General features: G+C 43.7%; 2 protein-coding genes across 15 annotated transcripts in view; one reads left to right on the top strand and one right to left on the bottom strand.

The window, feature by feature from the left end:
* Positions 1–7315, top strand: part of acss3 (acyl-CoA synthetase short chain family member 3) — a 48097-nt gene extending 40782 nt beyond the window's left edge. The window contains exon 17 of the mRNA XM_026326424.2: positions 7235–7315. The gene's annotated coding sequence lies outside the window, so the exon portion shown is untranslated. The remainder of the gene's footprint in view (positions 1–7234) is intronic.
* The window catches only part of ppfia2 (PTPRF interacting protein alpha 2), a 105278-nt gene that overhangs the window by 10941 nt on the left and 72279 nt on the right, over positions 1–22058 (bottom strand). For 7 of the 14 annotated variants that reach the window (XR_004463024.1, XR_003296838.1, XM_026326416.1 and 4 more), the window contains exons 3-22: positions 21220–21384; positions 20094–20168; positions 16779–16889; positions 14206–14427; positions 12801–12947; positions 11084–11218; positions 10838–10924; positions 10330–10413; positions 9603–9734; positions 9425–9487; positions 8995–9086; positions 8061–8193; positions 7239–7456; positions 6007–6247; positions 5469–5498; positions 5180–5310; positions 4567–4748; positions 4305–4395; positions 1122–1203; positions 1–201 (exon numbers count right to left, since the gene is read on the bottom strand). Coding sequence is in view for 12 of the 14 variants with exons in the window: in XM_026326416.1 (XP_026182201.1) it covers positions 1–201; positions 1122–1203; positions 4305–4395; positions 4567–4748; positions 5180–5310; positions 5469–5498; positions 6007–6247; positions 7239–7456; positions 8061–8193; positions 8995–9086; positions 9425–9487; positions 9603–9734; positions 10330–10413; positions 10838–10924; positions 11084–11218; positions 12801–12947; positions 14206–14427; positions 16779–16889; positions 20094–20168; positions 21220–21384 (2622 nt within the window). In the remaining 2 variants the exon portion in view is untranslated. Of the gene's footprint in view, positions 202–1121; positions 1204–4304; positions 4396–4566; positions 4749–5179; positions 5311–5468; positions 5499–6006; positions 6248–7238; positions 7457–8060; positions 8194–8994; positions 9087–9424; positions 9488–9602; positions 9735–10329; positions 10414–10837; positions 10925–11083; positions 11219–12800; positions 12948–14205; positions 14428–16158; positions 16196–16778; positions 16890–20093; positions 20169–21219; positions 21385–22058 lie in introns of those variants that run through there. The other 7 variants (XM_033325037.1, XM_033325038.1, XM_033325033.1 and 4 more) reach the window with 2 other exon arrangements.

Raw genomic sequence — 22058 nt, 5'->3', positions numbered from 1 at the left:
GGTTCTGGTGGTGGGTGGGGCAGAGGGGCTGGTGAGGGAGACCATTTCCTGGATGGCGAGGCGGAGTTTGAGCCGGTGCAGAGGGTTACTGATGCCGATCTCCCTCTGGATCTCTGTGTCGGACAGGGCCGACATGATGGCTCCACTCTTCACGTTGGCCCGGCACGCCGCTACGTACCAAGCCGGCATTCCCAACCACAGCTGACACACACACACACACACAGGAGGAAAGTTAATGGAACATAGAACTGAAACTAGAAGTGCAGTCATTGAAAAGTCATTCACTTTGGAAATCTGGGTTTTCATCTCTTCTACCTTAATTAGCTTTTTATTAATTCTATTTTTACTGTATCATGGAACCATTTGATTTTATTCCACACAAATATGAATAAACACTTTATTCAGTTTCAGAGAATTTGTCCCCCGATAGTCTAACACTGCCAAGAACACAGCTGTCAGAAAATAAATAAGTTTAAATATAGATAGATAAACTCTGAAAATATGTATCATTGGCACAAAATACATCCCATTTGACTCCAACAGGAACATGTGCGGCTGGTGGGGTCAGGAATGGGCTGCACGTCCTTCACTAAACATGAGGGGGCAGTCGTGTTTCTGTATTTCTGCTGTGTATTTCAGTGGGTTAAGTTACTCCAAAAATACACACACACACACACACACACACACTGACTCACTGCAGTGACTCATCACAGAGCATTTTGGTTACTGATAATTAATACTATAGTCTATATGTCAGAATTAGGGTAAAAGCTTGAACAGTTACTCATAATGCACCTAAGCTAAAGCAGCAGTATGAAATATAATAACCAAAGAACTTTATGATCAGGAAGAAATGTCAGGCAGAAGTTTCATTAATCTCTTTTAGAGGACAGATGACAGCCAGTAATGATTAACACTGTAGGTAATAAGGCTGATTTAATTTCGTTTTATGCAGGAATATAAAAATGATGTTATTTAAGGACAAAAATCTCCTGTGCACACCAGGAAATCTTAAGAACAGAAGTGACACACTGAATTTTTAAATAATGTCATTAAGAATCAACACATTGAAACTAATACTCCACCTGTAGAAGCATCTGAATGTGAGTGTGGTTGTTTACCTCGAGCCAGGCTACAACCGTGGGGCCATCCCACTGGGCGAAAGGTAAACCCTTTCTCCTGGCCTCCTCCAGTAGCTCGTGTCTGAGGGCGGGGCAGAGGAGACCATGCATGAACATATGAACTCGTACATCATAGCAAACACACATTTACTCATGCAAATACAACACCACTCTCTCTTACACACGTCACTCGTGCACAACCTTTCACAAATCCCTGCAGGAGCACAGCTCTCCCTGTGTGTGTCTGTGTAGTACATGTGAGTACTTCTACACATTTTATCTCCCAGTCCAGCCTGTACACCAAGAGTGTTGAAAAAAGCCAACGTTTTTATTCATCTCTGAGCTGCTGAGCCGAGCAGACAGGCACACTCAGAGACACACACACACACACACACACAGGCTGTGTCTTACTGAACATGAAGACATTCACTGACTGTCCCTGATCCTGATAACCTTTCCTGTCGTACGCCTACAGTATTTCACACTGAGCAGCTCAACTACTTCATGTATTTCATCAACATCTGGTGGAAGTTTAGACCTTTAGCATAAATAAAACACCATAATTACTATAAAATACAAATAACTCAATAGTCAGTCTGAGTCATTTGATGTTTAACACAGTTAATCCTTGTGTTTACACAGACTAACTCTATTGTACTGCAGACTGAAAACTGTGTGTTCCTCCAGCAGGTGTGCATCCTGGGTGCAGGTACTGTAGTGCAAATACAGCAGGAAGACACTGCCTCAGTGCCTGCTCAGTGAAGCTGGACTCTGCTAATCTAAGCACAATCGAGAGCCTCATCCCAATTCAGTGTGTTCTGCTGAGAGAGATTTTTTTTGCACTGATTTGTGGATGCAGTTTTTAAGTCTTGCAGCAGGATTTTTTTTTTTTTTTTTTTTTTTTAAAGTAACTTTCTTCACATTTTCTGGGCTTGGCTCCATGTCTTTGTTTAGCAGGTGTTGAAGTGTAACCTGTGATTTTGCCCTGCCTCGCTTTGAGAGCAGCTCCGAGGGCCGGTGCCGACCTACTCATCACGATGTAAATTGCCCCTTATCGACAAGGAGCAGCACAGAGATGCTCTCGGCCTGTCATGCACGGAGCTATTTGTATCGCGCTGAATCCTCCCACGCTCGGCGAGACACACAAGTGATACACAGCCTAAAAACGCCTGACAAACAGGGACAGAGGAACACACCGACTCACACCCACACACAAAACAACAATACAGTTCCTATTCTATTTAGTGAACACATACCATAACAAAAAGCTCTGAATCAACAACCCATTCCCTGAGTATGTTGTCAAAGAGTTCGACAAATGGAAAGAGTGGGCTTAGTTCTAAACATGAGAGCGTTGAAGGCCTCAGTACAGTGAAAGGGCACTTAAACACAGCATACATAGGTGACAGAGGAAATGTGTTCATAGGTACATTCACCGTCTGATCTATCAGCACATGGGGGAGATAGCTCATGTTTTATGTTCAGGTCAGGTCTAATGCATGGAGAAATACATCCACTGAACATAGCTGGGGAGAGGGAAGTAAGGAAACAGTTATGACGAATCATACAAACAAAAAGAACATCACACAACCCCATAACCAGATATTGCAGCTGGTTATTTCACACAAATAGAAAGAGACACGAAAAAGGAGAGGAAGACATTCCGGGTGTAAAAATTGGGCCCCAGTTTTAGCAGCGGCACATTCTCTGTCCAGCCACGGATGCAGCTGCCACTGAACTGTAAAAAGGGGGGGAAGAAACGTCTTCAGATGGTAAATGAAAAAAAGAAAGGAAGCAATGGTGCTGTTAACAGCCATGAAGGATAGAGAGATAAATAGATAAGAGACGTCAGCTTTGGCACTGCTCTTTCAGGAGAGGACAGATGGCGAACGGACAGGAGAAATGGTAGAAAGGGCAATATGGTTGAGACAATGGTCATATCCAGGAGGTCAGTTATACATCCTCACAACTTACCCGCTTTGTTAGAGTCAGAGGATGATGAGAGGGAGAGGAAGGGGAAGAAAGGAGAGAGCCAGAGAGGAAAGAAGGGAGAGAGAGAGAGAGAGAGAGAGTGACGGGGAGACAAAAGTACACAAATGTTAATGAGTTAATAAGGCAATTAACGATACGGCTCTAAACAAAAAGACGTGCCCACACACACACACACACACACACACACACACACATCTCACAATGGAGGACATTGGGTTACAGAAGCATCTGTAGGCCAGTCTTCTACAATGCAGTCCTGACCACATCTCGTGCAGCAGAGGAAATGAGAAATGCACTGAAACACAGCAAGACCCCCCCTCCATGGCCGTTCATTCAAATGCCCAGTTACATTCAGATACCTGTTGTTACCTCTTGAGGAAAATGACAATAATAAATAACAAAACACACACACACAAACACACACCAATGAGACCACAGCAGTATTGATCGATCAAGATGCTGAAATGGAAAGAGTGCAGGCAGCTAGGTGGCATGCAGAGTGGAGGAGGCACCAAGATGCAAGGTGGTGGTGGTGTGGCCGTAATCCCGGACACTGCTATGAAGAAGTCAGTGCAGTGGAAGAAAAACAACACATTTGTCAACATACAACAAACAATACTCTCTATTGACCAACTACATGGGAGGCAAAGTTATTCATCATGACAACTCAATGTGCACTTCGAGCAAATGACATTCATCATTTGGCACTGGGGCATGGCAAATGCACGCACACACACACACACACGCACACACACACACGCACGCACACACACTGCAAGAATAGTGTTCGTATCCCCTTTTCCTGGAGCCACAGCCGACTGAGTGTGAGTCTAATCTATGGCTGGTGTGTGGAGGCTCAGCTATGGGTGTTTTATAAGATGAGTTGGTTTTTCAATAATCTGGTTCTGGTTCTGTGTGTGTGAATACAGTGCTGCTGATGGCTGCTGTTCTCAGTCTGGGTTATGGCTGTACACACAGCACACTACAGCTGTGGCACACACACACACACACACACACGAAACTGCCTGTGTCAAAGGTCAGATTCAGGTGTAATGCACAGAATTTCTTCTGAATATGTGTGTTAGCAGATACATTTAACACACACTAGGAAAAGTCCCTATTAAGAAGCTCTTTGGATGTCGAGGTGAAAGTTTTGGGGACTAGTCTGGTGTTTGTTTGATGGAAGCTTACTTCTTTTTCAACCTGCGGTCCTTCTCAGCCTGAGTTCCCAGCTTGCTCACACCCATGTCCTGGCCTGCAATGTCTGAGTCCATCATGGTTGCTGAACAGAGAAATGGAAACATGATCAGTGAATAACATTTTCCTCCGATTAATATCTGAATATTATGATATTAATCAGGTCGGTTGCAGTTACGGTACGATACTGAACAGCACTAGACTTTTAGTGTCCCAAGGATACAGGGTTTCTGAACCCTCCCCGAGCTGCACTCACCCTGTGGATCCACCATGACCTGTCTGTGGGCCAGGTGAGCCAGTCGGCCTTTCTCCTTCTTGCCAAACAACCGTCCGATGGAGGATTTGATGCCCTTTTTCTTTGGCTGTTTATGGAGGGAGTCCTGGCTGCTGGCTACGCTACTCAGGGTGCTGGCCTCAGCCTCCAGAGAGGCCACGATCCTGAGGACGCATCATACCCAGACCACACCAGGAAAACCATTACAAGTTTAAAAGATCATTTCTCAAAAGTTTAAAATTTACTACCAATAATCAGCATTTATATTCTGTGTGATATACTGGCAGCTACTTCCTGCTTTCAAGCTTTTATCTTCTCTAACATCATCTAAGTTAAAACCTGTGCATTAAGTTTACCCAGATTGTCTCCAGAGTGCTGAGAATTTATTCATGGCATAACTGCAACTAAAGTGGAGACTAAGTGAGAAATAAAACATGTAGCATAACGAACATTTTATAGGAAAGAAGAGAACAAGAGATAGATGAGCAGCTGCAGAGATCCCCTGGTAAAGGGACAATCATGGGTCAAACATGCAGAATAAAGATAAATACCCCAACGTTTCTCAGTGAGAGGTGTTTGAAGAGCTGTCACCTACCCTCGTGCGTCGTTGTGTGAGGAGGCTGGCAGTGTGTGTGTCATTCGGACGGTGCGTGGCGTCGGAGGGGGGGATGTCTCACACTTGATGGTGGCCTTGTCCTCGCGGCCATCCTCTTCCACCGCTGCTATCTGAGGGACAAGGGCAAAGGAATGGGGGACATTAGAAGTGACCCTTGGACACTAGTCGATCAGCATTTATCCAGGAGAGATTATAGCAGCCATGTTATCAGACATGGTTCAATCACTTCATACTGCACGTGTGCTGATACAGGCCAGGCTGCGTGTACCTTTCTCCTGTGTTTCCTCAGATCACTGGGCTGTTGGATGGAGGGAAAAAACAAGAATCATTAACATCCACGTGTCACAGGCAGAAACATTAACACTTGCATGCTGGTAATAAATAAGACTATTGGCTGTAAATATCAGACAGTTAGATGATGATCATATGATCATTTCACAGATTTGAACACAGGAACAAAGATGGACTGGTGAACAAATCCCTCTGTGGCAGAGTGTGGGGGCATAAATGAATATTTTTAGCACTGCAGTGTTCCCTATAATGGGCCCATCCTCAGGTCAACATCTTTCTGATACAGTCTTCTAGTGATAAAGTATAAAAAATACAAAAATAATTAGAAATCTAAACAATTGTGAATATAAAAGTCACAGTTTTTGTGCAGCATTTTGTTTTCTGGGTCTTATTCCTGCATTAATTGTGTTAATACAGGCTGCCATGACAACAGCCTGTCCTCCCAAACCTGATTTATTTGGGAGCACTGCTGTTGGGACAGGGTCATCTATTTAGCGTCACCTGCAGTATCTTACCAGCGTCATGACCCCCATGCGCTCCATGTCACGGGCTGGGCTCCGCGGATCAAGTTTGGGAGTGGAGTGCCCGCTGGGTGGGGAGGAGGAGGCCAGGGAGGAGGCGGTGGCTGAGGCGGTGATGGAGGCACCGTGGTGGTGCATTCGGGCCAAGTTTAGCCCCTCAAGGCTGACGCTGGCCACTCGGTTCTCAATCTCCTCGGCCCGCAGCTCCGTCGACTCCTTCTCTTCCTGTATCAGCCTGGGAAGAGGACACAGGAGGAGACGGGTCGTGCAGCTTTTAAACAGCAGCTACACACTCTGATCATTTCCGGCTTAAATAAAAACAGACTTCAGTAAACATATCTGGTGTTAAGGGCTGTGCATTATCTCAAAGTTTAGCTTCATCTCTGGGAGGATTTGGAGGTGGATTTCTGAAGATTTAAAGAACTGAATCTGCTAAAACCTACAACAGAAAGTAATTCAAGGCCAAAGTGTGAAGATTAAAAGGTGAAAAGTCAGGTTATTACTTTCAACCATACCCGTGGTCCAACTTTGTAATTAGCTGAGAGCTCAACTCCTCGGATTCATGATCACTATCTGCCTTCAGACCTGAATGAACTCTTCCTGAAAGAAATGTGGCACTGTGTCTATTGATGTGGATGTAAATTAGCAAAGACCAAAAAGCACATTAAGAACCCTTGAAATAAAGAAGAGAAGTTGTGCCTGGGGTTATGAATAGTTATCAGCACGAGGTAATTACAGCATTAAGAAGCAAGAGGCAGATCACATTTCCCCACACACTGAGCGCCTGCAAGAATAGTGTCTGGTTCAATGACAGGAAGAGAGATTTACTGACATGCTGAAGAAGCAAGTGATACTTTAGAATAAGCCTGTATTTAAACATGTTTTAGCACATTTGGAAAAAAATACTAACAAGGTTCAGTGGTGGGATAAGGCCGTTCCTGCTTCTGATGAATATGAGACAACCAAAACTGTTACCCGAATGAGATTCGTAAAAGCAGCGGAGCCAGAGTTTTCCATTGAAAACAGACAAGGCACGATTCAATAAAATAACATCACCCTAAAGGCAGAAACGTTAAACGCAAAGAGGAAACCTACAGGACTTTCCAGGACATAATCATAGAAACAACGTGTAGTAAAATGGATTATTATGAACACAATAAGTAAAGGAAGCAAATCAATATGTCTGTGAACCTCATATTAAATTGATACTGTCATGTGTCAGGTACCGAATCTCCTTGTTGATTGCGTCCAGCTGCTCCTGCAGCATCATGGCCAGAGTCTGTGCATCAGAGTGACCGCTGGGCGAGAGCAGGTCCATGGAGCTGAACAGTGTTTCCCTGTCGTCGTCATCGATGTCGGACATTTCTGTGTCGCTCTCGAAGTGGTGGCCTCCCAGAACCCCCAGCTGCTGTGTGCGCCATTCATGCTCCCCCAGTGATTTAGCCTGCACATAAAGACAGGGCAGACTTAATACAACGTCCAAGCTAATATGTTTCAGATCATTTGTTTTTGTCTGTAGTGTACTGTGGGAGGACTCTCAGCCTCTGAGCATCTTCTAAAAATCTGCCAAATCTAAATAAAGACTCCAAAACCCATGATGAAGACACGTTATTGTGCATGACAGGCTGTTTTTGTTGGGAAAGGTAAACATGGTGACACAGTGAGTTTGTTTTCTCCTAAAGATACTGTTTACTCCTGGAATCCTATTTGTTGTAAAGCATAAAACGAGAAATGGACTCAAAACAAAACTGTCAGACCCTGCAGCTCCTTGATAACCACAGTTTTGTCCTGGAAGAAGTCAGACTGGGCTCTTGGCCCATAAACAAACTGTCTAGCACTTTTAAAAGCACAAAAAGAGCTATAAGAATAACTGAAGCCCGTCTATGGTCTCCTAATATCATTCTCTTCTTAATGTGTTAAACCTCTGTGTTTCTCTAGACAGTAAAATAAGAAGGTCTGACTTTAGTAATCGTACATCAGGTTACTTATTGAAGACATTTAGCACTAAACAGCGTGTCACAGACAGATTTCTACTGTCTGTGTCTCACCTTGGTTTCACGCAGACCCATTCGACCCCTCCTCGGCCGGCGGATGACTTTGGCTGAGCGGTAGTGGTCCGACTGGGTTTCAGCCAAAGATCCCAACGAGAACCGAAGCTCGGCCGATGTGTCCAGATGAGACCTGAGAAACAACTTTTATCAATAATTCTGGTCTGATATACAGAAGTACGACATATCCGAGACGATTTAAAACCTCTGTAACACAAATCCTGAACTGGTTATTTCACAGTTATTGTATGCAGACCAGTCAAATACTGGGTTTGGGTTTCTCAAATGTATCTAATGGTCCCAGTCATTCGGTGTAAAGTGCGCTCACATTGCACGCCTCTATGGCTGCAAACTCTTTGTTCGTGGAGGAGATTAAGGCGCATCAGCGCCGTAATATTAGCAGCATGAAAAGGAATCCAGAAACCATCCAAGAATAGATCCAGAGAGTTCAGTTATACCAGCGTTTCTAACAACAGTGCAGAGCCAAAAATATCATCAGTGACAGATAAGATAACAGGAATGCTGCTGCAGAGGATATATCTGTACTCCTGCTGTATATGGCCTTTTGTTAAAGCTCTACTGAATATCCACCTATCAGTATCAGCCACAGGTAATGGAGATGCTTCAGGGACTATGGATTTGTCAGGGACCTGTAAAACTTTTGGCAAAGAGAATTGTTTTTCTTTACAATTTGTAAAATTTGTCATAAAACATTTTCTTCTGCACAGCTTGTTTATTAAATTAACAGTTAAATGTGGTTAATGTATTGGATTTCTACACATGGGGCTGATCAGGGGGGATTTTTCATCTGCACTGGTCTAAAGTCAGTCACTGTAAAATTATTACTGGCCTAAAGAAGCCTGTAGTGTAGGTCAAACCCTCACACTCACACACACACACACACACACACACACACACACACACACCAACCTACCTTGACAGGGTGGGTTCGGTGAGGGAGCCTGCCCTCAGCCTGAACTGGTCGAGCTCTGATCTCAGTTTCTCGATCTCCTCTGCCAGTTGTGACTAGAAGAAACAATTGGACAAGAAGCCAATACAGGACCTGTCTGTGACTTTACACACATCATCGTACAGTTGTGCCACAGCTCAGAGCAAGTGGAGCAGACTCTCTTCATACTGCTGAATATAAACTGTGTTTGCACTGATTATGACATTCATCTCATTCTCCCACATGTGGGAAGTTTATGAATATTTAACAGCAGCAGTTTATAAAAAAATTTAACTTATGCCAACAACCTATTTCTCAATTAAAATGTACTTTATTAAGGAAACCATTTGTAAACTGTAGCTTTAAAAGAAAAGAGGAAATCATCATCATCATCATCATCATCTCTGGAACCTACTTTTTCTTGGAGAGAGTCCTCGTACTGTTTTCTGTAACCCTCTGAGTCCTGGATTAACATGTTCTGTAAAGAGGAAAAAAAAAAGGAGAGGTGAGACAATCCCTCTCCTCCTGACATTCACTGAACAGAAGTAATGCTCATAAGTTTTCATATGTTTGACACGGCAGCCATCTTTAACCTTCTCTTCCAGCGCTGCCATTCTCTCCTTCAGGTGAAGCTGAAGACGCTCGTTGGACTCTGTGAGGAGTCTGTCCACCGTGTCCGACAGGCGCTTGTTGTGCTCCTCGTTCATCTTTTCTCTCTGTCGAGCCTGGAGGGATAAAGTACACAATTAATGAGCTTTATTCATGTATTCACCAACTTTCAAAATAAAGCTCCACCCCCTTTAATTAAGTCCAATAAATGTCTTACCCTACAGCTGGAGCATCACAACTGTCTAGTCTGGGCTTTTTCATTGTTTAATAACTTTCTGACATGATGAAATCACACAGCTCACATACATAGTTCTAAGGTTCATTCAGAATAACAAAGCAAAGTAAATAACTCCAACAAATAATAACATGTAACATTCAGATCAGCTTTGTGTCCTGCTCTTATAAAACCTGTCTATGAGTGAAGTGTATCACAGATCATGTTGTTTCTTAAGAAAATGAGCCTGAATCCAATTCACAAAAAAAACATCTGTGTAGTTTCAGATCTATTCTCTCTCAAACTGGCTGTTAGCGTTTGAGGTGACGTGAACTAGCTCATGTGATCTAAAACAAATACATTACTGCATCATTTGTGAGCGTTTTACAAACCCTTCTCTCAGTGAAGTGAACAACCGATCAGACAAGGAGCCACCGGTCAGGCTGCCATGCTCCTCAGGAGTGGCTGTCTGGCACAGCACCTCCACTGTGACTCACCCGGAGCAGCTCCTGGTTCTTCTCCTCCAGCTGGCATTCCAAGTGCCGCATTCGCTCCTCGATGCTACCGTGGCGCTCTTCCGCCTACAGGTGGATCACAGCAGAGACAGGACAAAAGAGGCCCAGATGAACTGCGAGTCTGACAGCTTCAAAGGGCAACAAAGAAAAGCAGTGGCGACAACACAAGCCAAAGCCTCTACCCCAAACTCAAAGATGGATATCTATTGTTTTTAAGCAAAACTTGAGGGACAGCTGGTTGAAACAAAGAGTGACAAGAAGAAAGATGAAGAACAAGGCCACCAAAGGACAGAATGAAAGACTAAGAGAGCTGCTCCAGCACTGCCAAGTATGAGCTCCAGCCAGAAGTGCCATGCAGCTGTCCCATGGTGGTAGAACAGCCAGAGCAGAACCCCAATAAACACGCTCGCCACAAAACACTAGTAAGGTATATGAATGAAATCTGCTCTCTACAGGAGTTGGCAGTAGCTGTGATGCCCTGTGGGACTACCTTCCTAAGAATGGAGTTCATGTCTTGGAGTTTAGCTTCCATAACAAAGTGATAATCATCAGGAGAGGAAGAGGAGCTGGAGTCAGACTATGTGGCCGAGGAAGAGGAGAGGGACATGTTGAAACGTCATGACACGACACCACGTGCACACTTACACATAGGTACAGAAAAATCTAGAAACGAGGGCATCTGTTGGAATGTGTTAATAGTATGTGTGTTAACGTGCAGCTGATTTTCTCTTCCTACCTTGGTGAGGGCCGCTATCCTCTGGGCTAGTTCGGCCTCTACCTCCGGCAGCGTCTCAGCCTTCCTCATGGTCTGCTGGAGCTTCTGCTCCGCAAGCTCTAACCTCTCCTGTAGCTGCCTGTTCTTCTCCTCCATCTGCACAAACAGCAGCCACATTAGACACTGATGACATTCATTAAGAAGTGCATGTCATTACTCTCAAATAAAGCCCATCATGTTCAGTGTCATCTTGAAATGATCAAATATAAGAGAAGAACTTGGAGAAATCAGGCAGTTGCAACAAATAACAACCAGACCAGATAAGAGAAACATGATGACACTTACTAAAAACAGATTATTATTATATCTATATCTGACATATAGTGGAATATAACAAAAATCATTTCCTTCTTTTCCTTTTAGTGTCAGGTGAGCATCATGGCCTTGTAGAAACCAGCCCTGTGCCTCAGCCCTTCTTTAAACCTGGACCATAACAGTCAGAAAGGTGTGACAGCGTTAACTTGCACACAGCAGACACTGCTCATTTCCCTGATGAGGTCTTCAGACACTGTACCCTCAGCGTTGAGTCAAGCTGCCAGGTCTGTTGTATTTCCCTGTCGTGTGTTAAGGCTTTTGTCTCGTCCTGCTCGGGGCTCTGATGGGTTTTTTTTTGGGGGGGGGGGGTTGGCTTGGCAGCTTACACCATCAGTGACAGATGCTCTGCTCCCTAAAGCATCAGGCCTGGCAGCTCCGCATGCAATAATTAGACTGGAGTGGGCCAGAGCTGCGTTGTGTTGTGGGTGTTAGTAATATTTTCTGTTTGAACCCATTTCGAGATAGAAAACATGACAGTGTGTTGGATCCTGGATAGGTGGCCCTCCATTCTTCTCTTTAGCATCTGTGCCCACCTTCACCTGTACCAAGAGCCAAGCCTACACCCACTGAACCACTCATCTTCAAACATCAGCGGCAGGATCCCAGGCTTCAGCTGCTGGCTCAACGGTAAGTAAACTCATTAAAGGCAGCAAAGATGTGTTTGTGTGTGAAAGCAGGAGCTCAAACCCAAAGACTTCACAGGTTATTATTGAGGGACTTATTTTCTAGAATGGAGAGGCCATGCAGTTATCTGGATGAACATTAAACGTTACTACTGAAAATAAATGATGTTGACAATAAATTAGCAGAGAAAGAGCTTTCTCCTGTAAGTTCCTATGATTATGTTCTTCCACAGCGTAACTGGTGTTGAGACCAGTACTCATGAAAATGTCACTCCATCTTGTACGGCCCCGAATTTATCAAACTGGCTGCATTGAACGACAAGGAATCATCAACTCTGTGCCATTATCTGTTTTCATATTGTAGAGCAATCATGAGGATGACTGAGCCATGTGCATCTGCTCAAAGTAAACATTTAAGTAAAGCCATCAAAACTCCTTCCCCTGCAGCAATTTCCTCTGACATTATTTCACACAGTGTCAAGAGGTTTTGCTCTGTGGAACAGTTCTAAAGGGCTCTGTTAGCTGACAAGAACCATTGATCTTACACAACCGGCTGCATGCATTTTTAATTTTTCCTCAATCCTCTTCAGTTCAACTGTGAATGATTCATTTCAGCTGCCACCTGGACCTGAAGACTCATGGCCCAAAAAACTTTTACTGAAGTTCTCAGAGTGAACTGCAGAGAGTCGTCTGATTATCAGTCACCTGGTTCTCACAGAGCCGCCTCAGGCTTTACAGACCTGTCTGAGGAACGCCTCCTTATTGGCCAACTCGTTCTCCAGTTTGTCGTTGATGTCGTGCACCGAGGTGGCCTCTCGCTGGGCACTCAGGTAGCGTTTCTCCAGCGTGACGATCCGCTCCTCCATGTCCTCTTTTTGACACATGGCCTGTATGTGCAGAAACACAAAGTCAGATAAGTCAGAGCAGACATATGGTAGCAGAACCTGCTCCTCCTCTGATGTGTATTGTGAAGCACATGGAGATTTCAGCTGTCTTGGTATAATTACCTGCAGCTCAAATTAGTATTTTGCCAAGTGTAAATTTTTGAATTTTGCAAGTGTAAATTTTTGCACTTTCATATCTGCACAGGCCTGATTAATATTCCTACATAATTTAGCCACAAAACATGATTGATACAGAGTATAATTAATATGGAAATTTCTATTACAAATGCACAAGACATTCTCATAACAGCGCTGACTAAAATATGAGTAACACGGCAGCAAATACCACCAGACAAACAAAGCTTCATAAAGTGTGCACGCGCGCACGCACACACACACACACACACACACACACACACACACACACACACACACACACACACACACACACACACACACACACACACACACACACAGTTGTAATCTTCTGTTCATAAAACAGCGTTGGCCCTCAAGACAGCAGCATTATATACCTGAAGCTCTCGGAGTTCATTTCCTCCAAATGGAAAACTGTTGCAGACATGGCCCCATGCAAACACGAGGCTCCAAAGCCACACAAAGACAGTCATACTAAGAGAGCAGGACAACCTGGTTCTCAGAGGAGGCAGTGCAGGGTAATAACACATGGTCAGTGCAATAAGGGCATGTTTGTCAGGCCACAATCACTGTCTGGGCCTGCACCGTCAGAAATCAATAGCAATTTCAGCTCAGACCTATAAGGATTCAGCTTACATTCACTATATGCACTCACCTCACACAGATCTATCCAGAGTGGAACTATGACTGGGCTCTTAATTGCCAATTTATGACACAAACATTCTCATTTCTTCAGGAAAGTGGTGTTTAACTGGCTGGTTTGGTGATTCACTTTTTGAAAACCCATCTAGAATCAGTTTAAAGGACGATCAGTGGCAGATGCTGAGAGTTTTGTTATATAACAATATAAAGTCTATTTTTAGGATTCACTTGTGTCTGATGATTTGACCCTGCAGACAAACGTGTAAGTGTCTTAACGTCTTTTACATGCAGTCTGTCTTGGATTGAGTGAGATAGATGCAGCCATGAAGAAGGATGGAGGTAGGGAGAGTGAAGGCTGACAAAAGCTTTTTTAGCCCACTGCTAGCCCTCTTTGATCATCCAAATATGTGTGTCCCTGTCCCATAGTGTGTGAGTGTGTGTGAGTGTGTGTGTGTGCTGTAACCTCTTTGATGTCCCTCTGGTACTTGCTGTTCATCTCCTCTGACTTGATGAGGTCTTTGCGAGCAGTTTCCAGCTCCTGCTCCACCTCAGACACCCGGGAGGAGAGGGAGGACATGCGCTCCTTCATCTGGGCCAGCTCGTAGTTCTGCTTCTCCAGCAGGTCCTGCAGCTCCACCACTTGGCTCGCCTCGTGGGCCGACTCCAGGGAGCCGTTGGACAGACGCTGGAGAAAAGACGAGTAAAAGGGGAATATTAAAGCAAAGTGACAAAGGGAAGGAGATGGAGCAGACAATCATTCTTGAGCTTGGTTGCAAGCACTTATTTCAATCTTTCTCTCTCTCTTTCTCTCTCTCTCTACCTGCCCTCCAATTAAGGAAGGATTGACCTATGTCAATTTTCCCTATTGGAAAAACATCTGGAGCCACAGAATCCTGGTCTCGTTTCGTAATAATAGATTTAGAGATCTGTACGTCTTACACAAATCTCTTTTTTTAGTGTCCTAACTTTCATCATGCTGTGCTTGAAGTACATAATAGTAGTAGCAAGTATGCAACTGGAGAAACAGAAGTTTGGGTTTTAAAAGCAATAGACTGAAAACGGACCACATGGATGATCATTTTCTGATTTCCAGTTGTGACTTAGCTACCTGAGTCGTACTGAAGTAGGTCTTGACAAATCAGTCTCACTCCCACGTCAGGTACCATTTCTCCTTTTGAGAGATACACAAATTAGCTCTCTGATAAATTCAAACCCAGGAGTTTACGGCTTTGGCTCTTCCCTTGCTTTGATTTCAGATGGTGACAAAGACTGTATGACTGAAAATAACTCCAGACTCCTTTGGAGAAATTGCTTCGACACGTGCATTAGTAATATAATTAGGATTTGTCAGGTTCTCACTCTGCACAGCTCCCTGTGTCTCTACATGAGGTAGATTAATGACAGATCAAATTTACATTGCAATTTGGACCCAAGAATAACATGTCAGAAAACACTTTATCACCACTGCACAGCAAGCTCTAACTCTGAATGTAGCTTTTAAATATCAGCCTGCCCTTTATGCTTAAATGTAACTGATGCAAAGCAGGTGGAAGTGAAGTTAAAGTGATCTCTTCATTCTGCATCAGGCCCAGCTGCCCATCCATGACCATCCATCTGTGAGAACAAACCTAATTGCTCCTCTCTGCCTGCTGCTTGTGATCAATGATTCACTGGAGCAGGGAACAGGACCCACTAAATCACATCACTGATTTTAACACCAGCACTGAGCCGCTCTCATAAAGGGCCGACTTTAAGGACTGAGCTCTACTTTACAGCAAAATGTCTCAACTGTCCCTCGGATGATAAATTTTGCAACTGTGGTTCCCGTTATTGTTCTCATTTCACAATGTTTTAATATTACACCTGTTACTAATTACACTTTGCTTTCAGCTGCAGCCTTTGAGCTACCCAAGTCAGAAATGCAACCTTAAAATAAAGATTGGGTTTGGCAAAGAAATGAGAAAACAAATAATTGTGTCCTGTCAGAAGCTGTCGAGGATCCAAAAAACCTGCATTCTGTTTAAATGAAGACACATTAGCACTTGCTGAATGTTCGAGAGCTTGATGGGTCAGCAACATCCCTCCTTTCCCACCTTCCTCCATCCACCTGCCACATTAATGACATCCAGGGAACATACATATGTATCTCCTGCATCAGATGGAGAAGACGGTGCTTCCAAGAAAAACTGTGCTCAGCAGATCAGGGCTTTTACCCCCCCACTTCCCCCGACAGCAGCTGCTGCCACGTCTCCGTCAATTCCTGTGACAGCAGTGACACTGAATACTGAATAACTAGACCTCACTCTCACTGCAAAGTTAGTGTTTTCAGTAACCTCACTGCATCTTAAAAGCATCAACGGACATACAATTTCTGCTGCAAACATAAACAAGTAAAACAACACGCATTCATATTCACCACTTTTATCTTCACAAAACAGGGTGGATGATAGCAGTCTTTATCTTTTTACTCCCATCCCTCCCCAGGCCCCCTGCCATCCAGGTATCCTCTGGGAGATGCCGCTGCTGCTGCCTGCAGGTGAAAAGCATTCCCAGGGTTTGCTTTAGGCTTTTGAGGTTGGTTTTTGACTCTGATGCTCCCGACATGAAACAGGGATTAGTCTGTGTTTTGTGTAATCTAGTAAATGTGGACGGTGTTGCACCTCTGTCTTTAAATCAATAATCAGGCGGACATTTGTATTGAGTTATGCATTGAAGTGTATGCTCCTGCATAAAGGGAGAGGCTGAGTTCACACAAAGAGGCTTCGGTATAAATGGGGTCACTGTCAAAATGAATGCACAGCTATGTGTGATTGAAACCTTTTATACCTTAAAACGTTTCTATTTAACACTGGATAAATATTTCAAAAATAAAAATATATATAACTTCATTGGCATTCAGGACAACAGATCCACCTGGGTCTAGGTTGCTTTATTTTAGGATGGAGAAAACTGGCTTATATTTAATGTAACATCAAATGTTTGTTGGCTACACCTCTAGAAGGTTTAACTAACACATATTTTATTAAAGATGCTCACCTTGCCATGGACCTTCTGTTGAGCTTCGCTGCCCTCCAGTATGTCCTCCCCTCCCTCTCCAGATGCCACTTTCCTCTGGATATGAGCATTCTGCTCCCGTAAGGCCACAATCTGCACAACAAAAAACACACACAGGTTAAGACTGAACTGGACAAAATGTCAGAATGCACACAGAAACATAGTGGTTTGAAAAACAGGATCAGACTTTAGGCTGGTTTAATATGTGCCTACAGTGTGACGGTGCAATGTGAGCTGAACGTGCTGAAGCCTCAGTGCTTAAACAGTAAATTAGCTTCAACGAACAACTGCAGCCCCGAGTTACAGAATCATGTTTCCTTCTTGGGCAATGCTGATAAATTCCCTCTCTGCAGGAATTTATGGAATACACATTTAACCACATGAAGCATGTGAGTGCTGCTACAACCACTAAAACAATCTTTCTGTTCTGTGGACCCTGGGTTTCACAGACCGTCATAAACCTGTCAGCCGGGTGACCGACTACGGCAATAATTATATTCTAGCTTCGATAGACACCATGTGATTATCACCTGCCTCATGACAGGAAAGCAGACCGTGCATTTCGCTGCTTGTCCGTCATAAACAATTTGAAGCCCCTGAGACTCGGTGGTGCCACGTGTACTTTCCAAACAAATCGTTTCCACAGCCTGAAACTCGTGGGAGGTGGAAAACAATTTGCAGCAAGCAAACTATTAAAAATGACCTGCCTACTGTTTAAAAAAACCAAAGTTCTTCAGTTCTTATACCAAAATAGCTGCTCCATGGCATGATGGGAATTAAGCTGCATGATGCTGGTTCTACTCTGAGAAATGCTTTAATCTAGAATCACGAAGATCTACATATTATTGCTTTATAAATAGTGATTTGCATGCATATAACCAAACAGTCATATCATTTGCTTCAAAAGTAGTTCCTATTAGCATTATTAGAAGGAACAGCTGACATGTTTACCTTATATCAAGTCTGCAGCCAGGAAACTTGAACTGCAGCACTGGCTCTGTTCATTATTTTTAATGAGGGCATAATTATGTCTCTGTATGTTTCTGAACCATTATTCTGTAATTTCTCCAGCTCAGAGATCAAACACTAACACCTCTGACATAAAGACAAAACAAATGAACGGTGCACAGCAGATGCATCTCCAGCTCTGAGATTACAGAGGAGAAGTCTGCCAGACGCTAAATGAACACGGCGTCCATTATTCCTTTTTGATGTTGTTGATCTACGTCTCATCAAAGGCAGACATGACGGAAAAGAAGACGAGGGAGAAGATGCACATGATAGGGCTTTACACTGCACAGCATCATGATTTGCTTCTCTTTTTTAGCACCTCTGTGTTGGACTGTCTCAGGTAATATGAGGAAGGACGGAGTGGACAAAGGTGAGGAGGACCGAAGGGGGGGGGGGGGGGGGTGTCGTAGACCATAAAAGATTAATATTGTCAAGGTCAAAGCAGGGGACATGTAGGCCCTTAGGTGCAATGTGTTTTAATAACAATCAATCATACGCTTTGAAAAAAATACTGTGCACACACAGTCATAATAATATCAGACAAATAAAAATAACCTTGTATTCTGGTTAAAATTTTGCCTGCAATGCTTCAGGATTTTACAGAACAGATATCAGTTAGCAAGAAAAACATGAAGCTGTGCGGTTCAATCGTCTGTTTCTAGTAGTTTCTGGATTCGCTCCAAACACTACTCAGGTTCTGGATTCGCAGACATTAACAGTGAGGACACTGAATTCACTGGTGTTTGAGTCTCTGTAGGAAAAATAATCAATAATAATCAATAATACTTAAAGCTGCTTTTAATTAATGTTAGAATTAATAAAAATAATAATTGTTATAAATAATCAACTTTGCATAGGAAACTCAGGCTTTCAAAGTCATCAAATGTCAATAACAGAGTTGCAATAGAGTAGTTTCAGGTTGTGATGAGACCCATGTGTGGATCTGACCTAATCCTGGTACTTTCATATCAAAGTGCTGAAAACATGTCACAGTAATGATTAATAACCATCAAAGCCTAAAAATGACCAGAGGAACAACCACCAACCTCATCCACCCACAGATTTCATCACAGTGAATTTTAGGGTTAACTGCCATCACCAGCAGTAATCAGTGTGTGGCCACTTAAACTCATGTGACCCCATGAGGTGAAAGGATGCTAAATTCATCCGGTATGGCTAAAGCTTTGCAGGGAGAGGGGACTCATACCAGACCTCCATCCCAAATCAATTACTGGTTTGCTGGCTCACGGCTCTGCCTGCCTCCCTGGAGCTTCTGAAGTGTGGACATTTCTATTCAGCAAAGTGGGTTTAACTGTCTCCTCCACCACCGATCACTCATCTGTCTGCCACACTGACAAGTGTTAACCATTTATGAGGAATGACCTTGCAGAGGTACTGTACGATCTCTCCAACCTTGGCTGTATGATATGAGGGAAATTTTCAAACTGCTACATCCTCTGATGCGACATCTGTCATGGACTGTACAGCTCAGATAAAAGCTTGACGGTTTTCAAAAGCTGTAAAAGAAAAAAAGAGGCAGAGCTTTGGGAGCCAGCAACCTGTCACATTATTTTTTTAACTGTTCACTCTGTGTTTCATTTTTTCTACCCAGATCCTTCCAATCCTGGATTCAGAACACAAGCTACTCCAGCATCCACTTACCACCCAAACACATCATTACTGTTTGTCTGGTAAGTGTCTCTCGCTGTGCTTTTCTCTCCTTCACCCTCTTGCCTCCACACATTGTCAGATGTGCTTCGACCAGCGACAAACCTGCACTCTCATTAACACACACCTCCACACACACACACACAATCTGCCTCCACTTCCCACCTGCCATCGCTATTTCTGTCTCTTGCCTCTCCTTGCTCTCTTTGTATTTCCTCCTCTCTCCTCTCCAGACAGATCTCCCTGTCTGTCCTTCCACCCAGTCCACACACCTCACAACCTTTCTCTCTCTGCTTTTCAATTCCTTCTTCTTCTCCCCTTACCAGGCTTTACTCTTGGTCTGAGTGTCAGCCTGTCATGTCTGACAGGCTGTGAAGTGCCAGTGAGGGTTTTTCTCAGCTGGAACATGACCATCTGCAGTAAGGGAGCTGCTCCGGCACTGGTGCCAGGAGTTTGATGACTTGGGTCACTACAGAAAGAGGGGCCAACGCTCTGTCAGTGCTACGCTTCAGTCGTTTGTATACAGTGTGGAGGGTGGGGGAAGCCTGCAGAGGTGCTTTCATTGTTTGTGAGAGTTTGAGTTGATTAATGAAAGGATTAATGATTTGCTGCTCTTACCTCTTGATTGGCAGCTGTGAGCTCCTCCTCCAACGCAGACACCCTCTCCAAGGACACCCGAAGTCTCTCTCTTACCTGAAAACCAAACACATCTCATGACCTGCCTGTAAATCTAAAACAAACCATCTTCTTAATCTGTGCAAGTGTCTGGATTGTTTCTCAGATAATCTAGATAATCTCAGATTGTTCTCATAGCAAAGGGTGCAGCAGAAAAATATACTGCTGTAATTCCACTACAGGCAATCAGAGGAATAACTCAAACTGCTGCAGCAGAGAGAGCTGGGCTCCTTCCCTCCCTTAGCCTAACAATAACACTTTGCTGCGCCTTCGAAGCAACAAGCCTTTTATTGCTTTTAATGCACTAGTTGCTGTGAGGAGATTCCCCTGCCACGCTCCTCTGTGCACCTTTCAGTAAGTCAGTGCATACTTGTCCTCTTCTAGGTTTGTCACCGCTGTGATTGAGCAATTACTTGCACCGCATGTACCACAGTTGCTGTGGCCAAACAGGATGTCAGATTTCAGTGGAGACTGATCCTGGATTAGAGGTTAGCCTGGGTCTGAGTTGGGATGCCCCCCCCCCAGCTGCTTTTATTCCCTTGAAATGTGCACAACATGCTTTATAGGAGAGGATAAATGGATTACAGGTCAGGAGTGACAGGAGTGAAATCACACAAGGGGCTAAGGTCAAAAATCAATAGGGTGTAAGGAAGCAGGAGAAATGAAGCCAACAAACGATACCAGAATTTGGTGTTAGTTGTCCCAACCACCAATATACGAATATAATAATAGATGTGTTTACACTTATAAATGCCACTGTACTAATGACTCTATGAAATGACACATATTTGGATAAAAACTTATGGAAACTGGAAAGCATGTAAATAATTTAACTTTTAGTATCTTCATGAATAATGATCTCATATTATGACTGATGATCCACTTCCACATTATGAGTGTTGAGTTACATGGCGATATGTGCTGTTCGATTTTACTATTTACATTTCAAGCTAGAACCTTAATTTAGTTTTTAACGTTTGCTAATATAACTTAAATCCTAAATCCGAGCTAAATCAGACAGTGATTTCTGACAACTGTACGTGCTGCTGACACCTCGACAGTGATTTACCTTCTCATCTAGGGCTTTATGGTGTTCAAACAAGGATTTCAGGGCTTTGAGAACTTCGACTTCACTGGAGACTCCCGACGGAGACTGAGCCTGTCTCTTGACCACCGTCATACGAAGCGACCGCTCGTGTCTGGACACCAGGCACTCCAGATGTTCCAGCAGTAGCTGAAGAGGCACATAGGGGAGATCACCGTTACAAGTTTTACATACAGTGGGATCCGTTGGTCAGGTGGTGGTGATTGACAGGCAAAATGTGCAAGAACCCAAAATAAGAACGTCTTGAGCACATTCTAAAATTGACAAACTGAACAGTATCACCTTCATGAACAGAGGACTCACTCGCGGGACTGTCATATAATAGGCTGCATTATTCTTAGCTAGTACCTAATGAACTGCTAAGTGTATGTAACACATTGTCAGTGTAAGTGTAGGAAAAATTTCAAAACATATCATTCTAATCTCCAAAAATAACTTCAACACTGCACAAAGGGTGTGATGCTAATCTAGGTAGCACGTCAGGCCACCTGGCAGCAGAAAGCTTCACAGGGACAGAGCAGAGCTGCAGAGCTGGGGTGGCTGACATGAGCAAGAGAAGGTAACAACAACAACAACAACAACTGGAAATAACCAACTGGGAAGTGAGTGGAAGACAGAATACCAGTATGGCTGCAGAGATAAAACACTACTCATTACAGTTTCAGGTTCAGTTGTGTCATCAGCATGTAGGATTATCAGCTTTCATTTCCCCTCGCTACTCACTGATGCTGGATGATGGACAGTTTTATGGAGATGCAAATCTTAATGGTTAATTCCCTCTCGGACACCGTTCATAAACCCAG

Source organism: Mastacembelus armatus, chromosome 23 (genome assembly GCF_900324485.2).
Source record: "Mastacembelus armatus chromosome 23, fMasArm1.2, whole genome shotgun sequence".
Classification (NCBI taxonomy): domain Eukaryota; kingdom Metazoa; phylum Chordata; class Actinopteri; order Synbranchiformes; family Mastacembelidae; genus Mastacembelus; species Mastacembelus armatus.
This window is presented reverse-complemented; position numbering and strand designations above follow the sequence as displayed.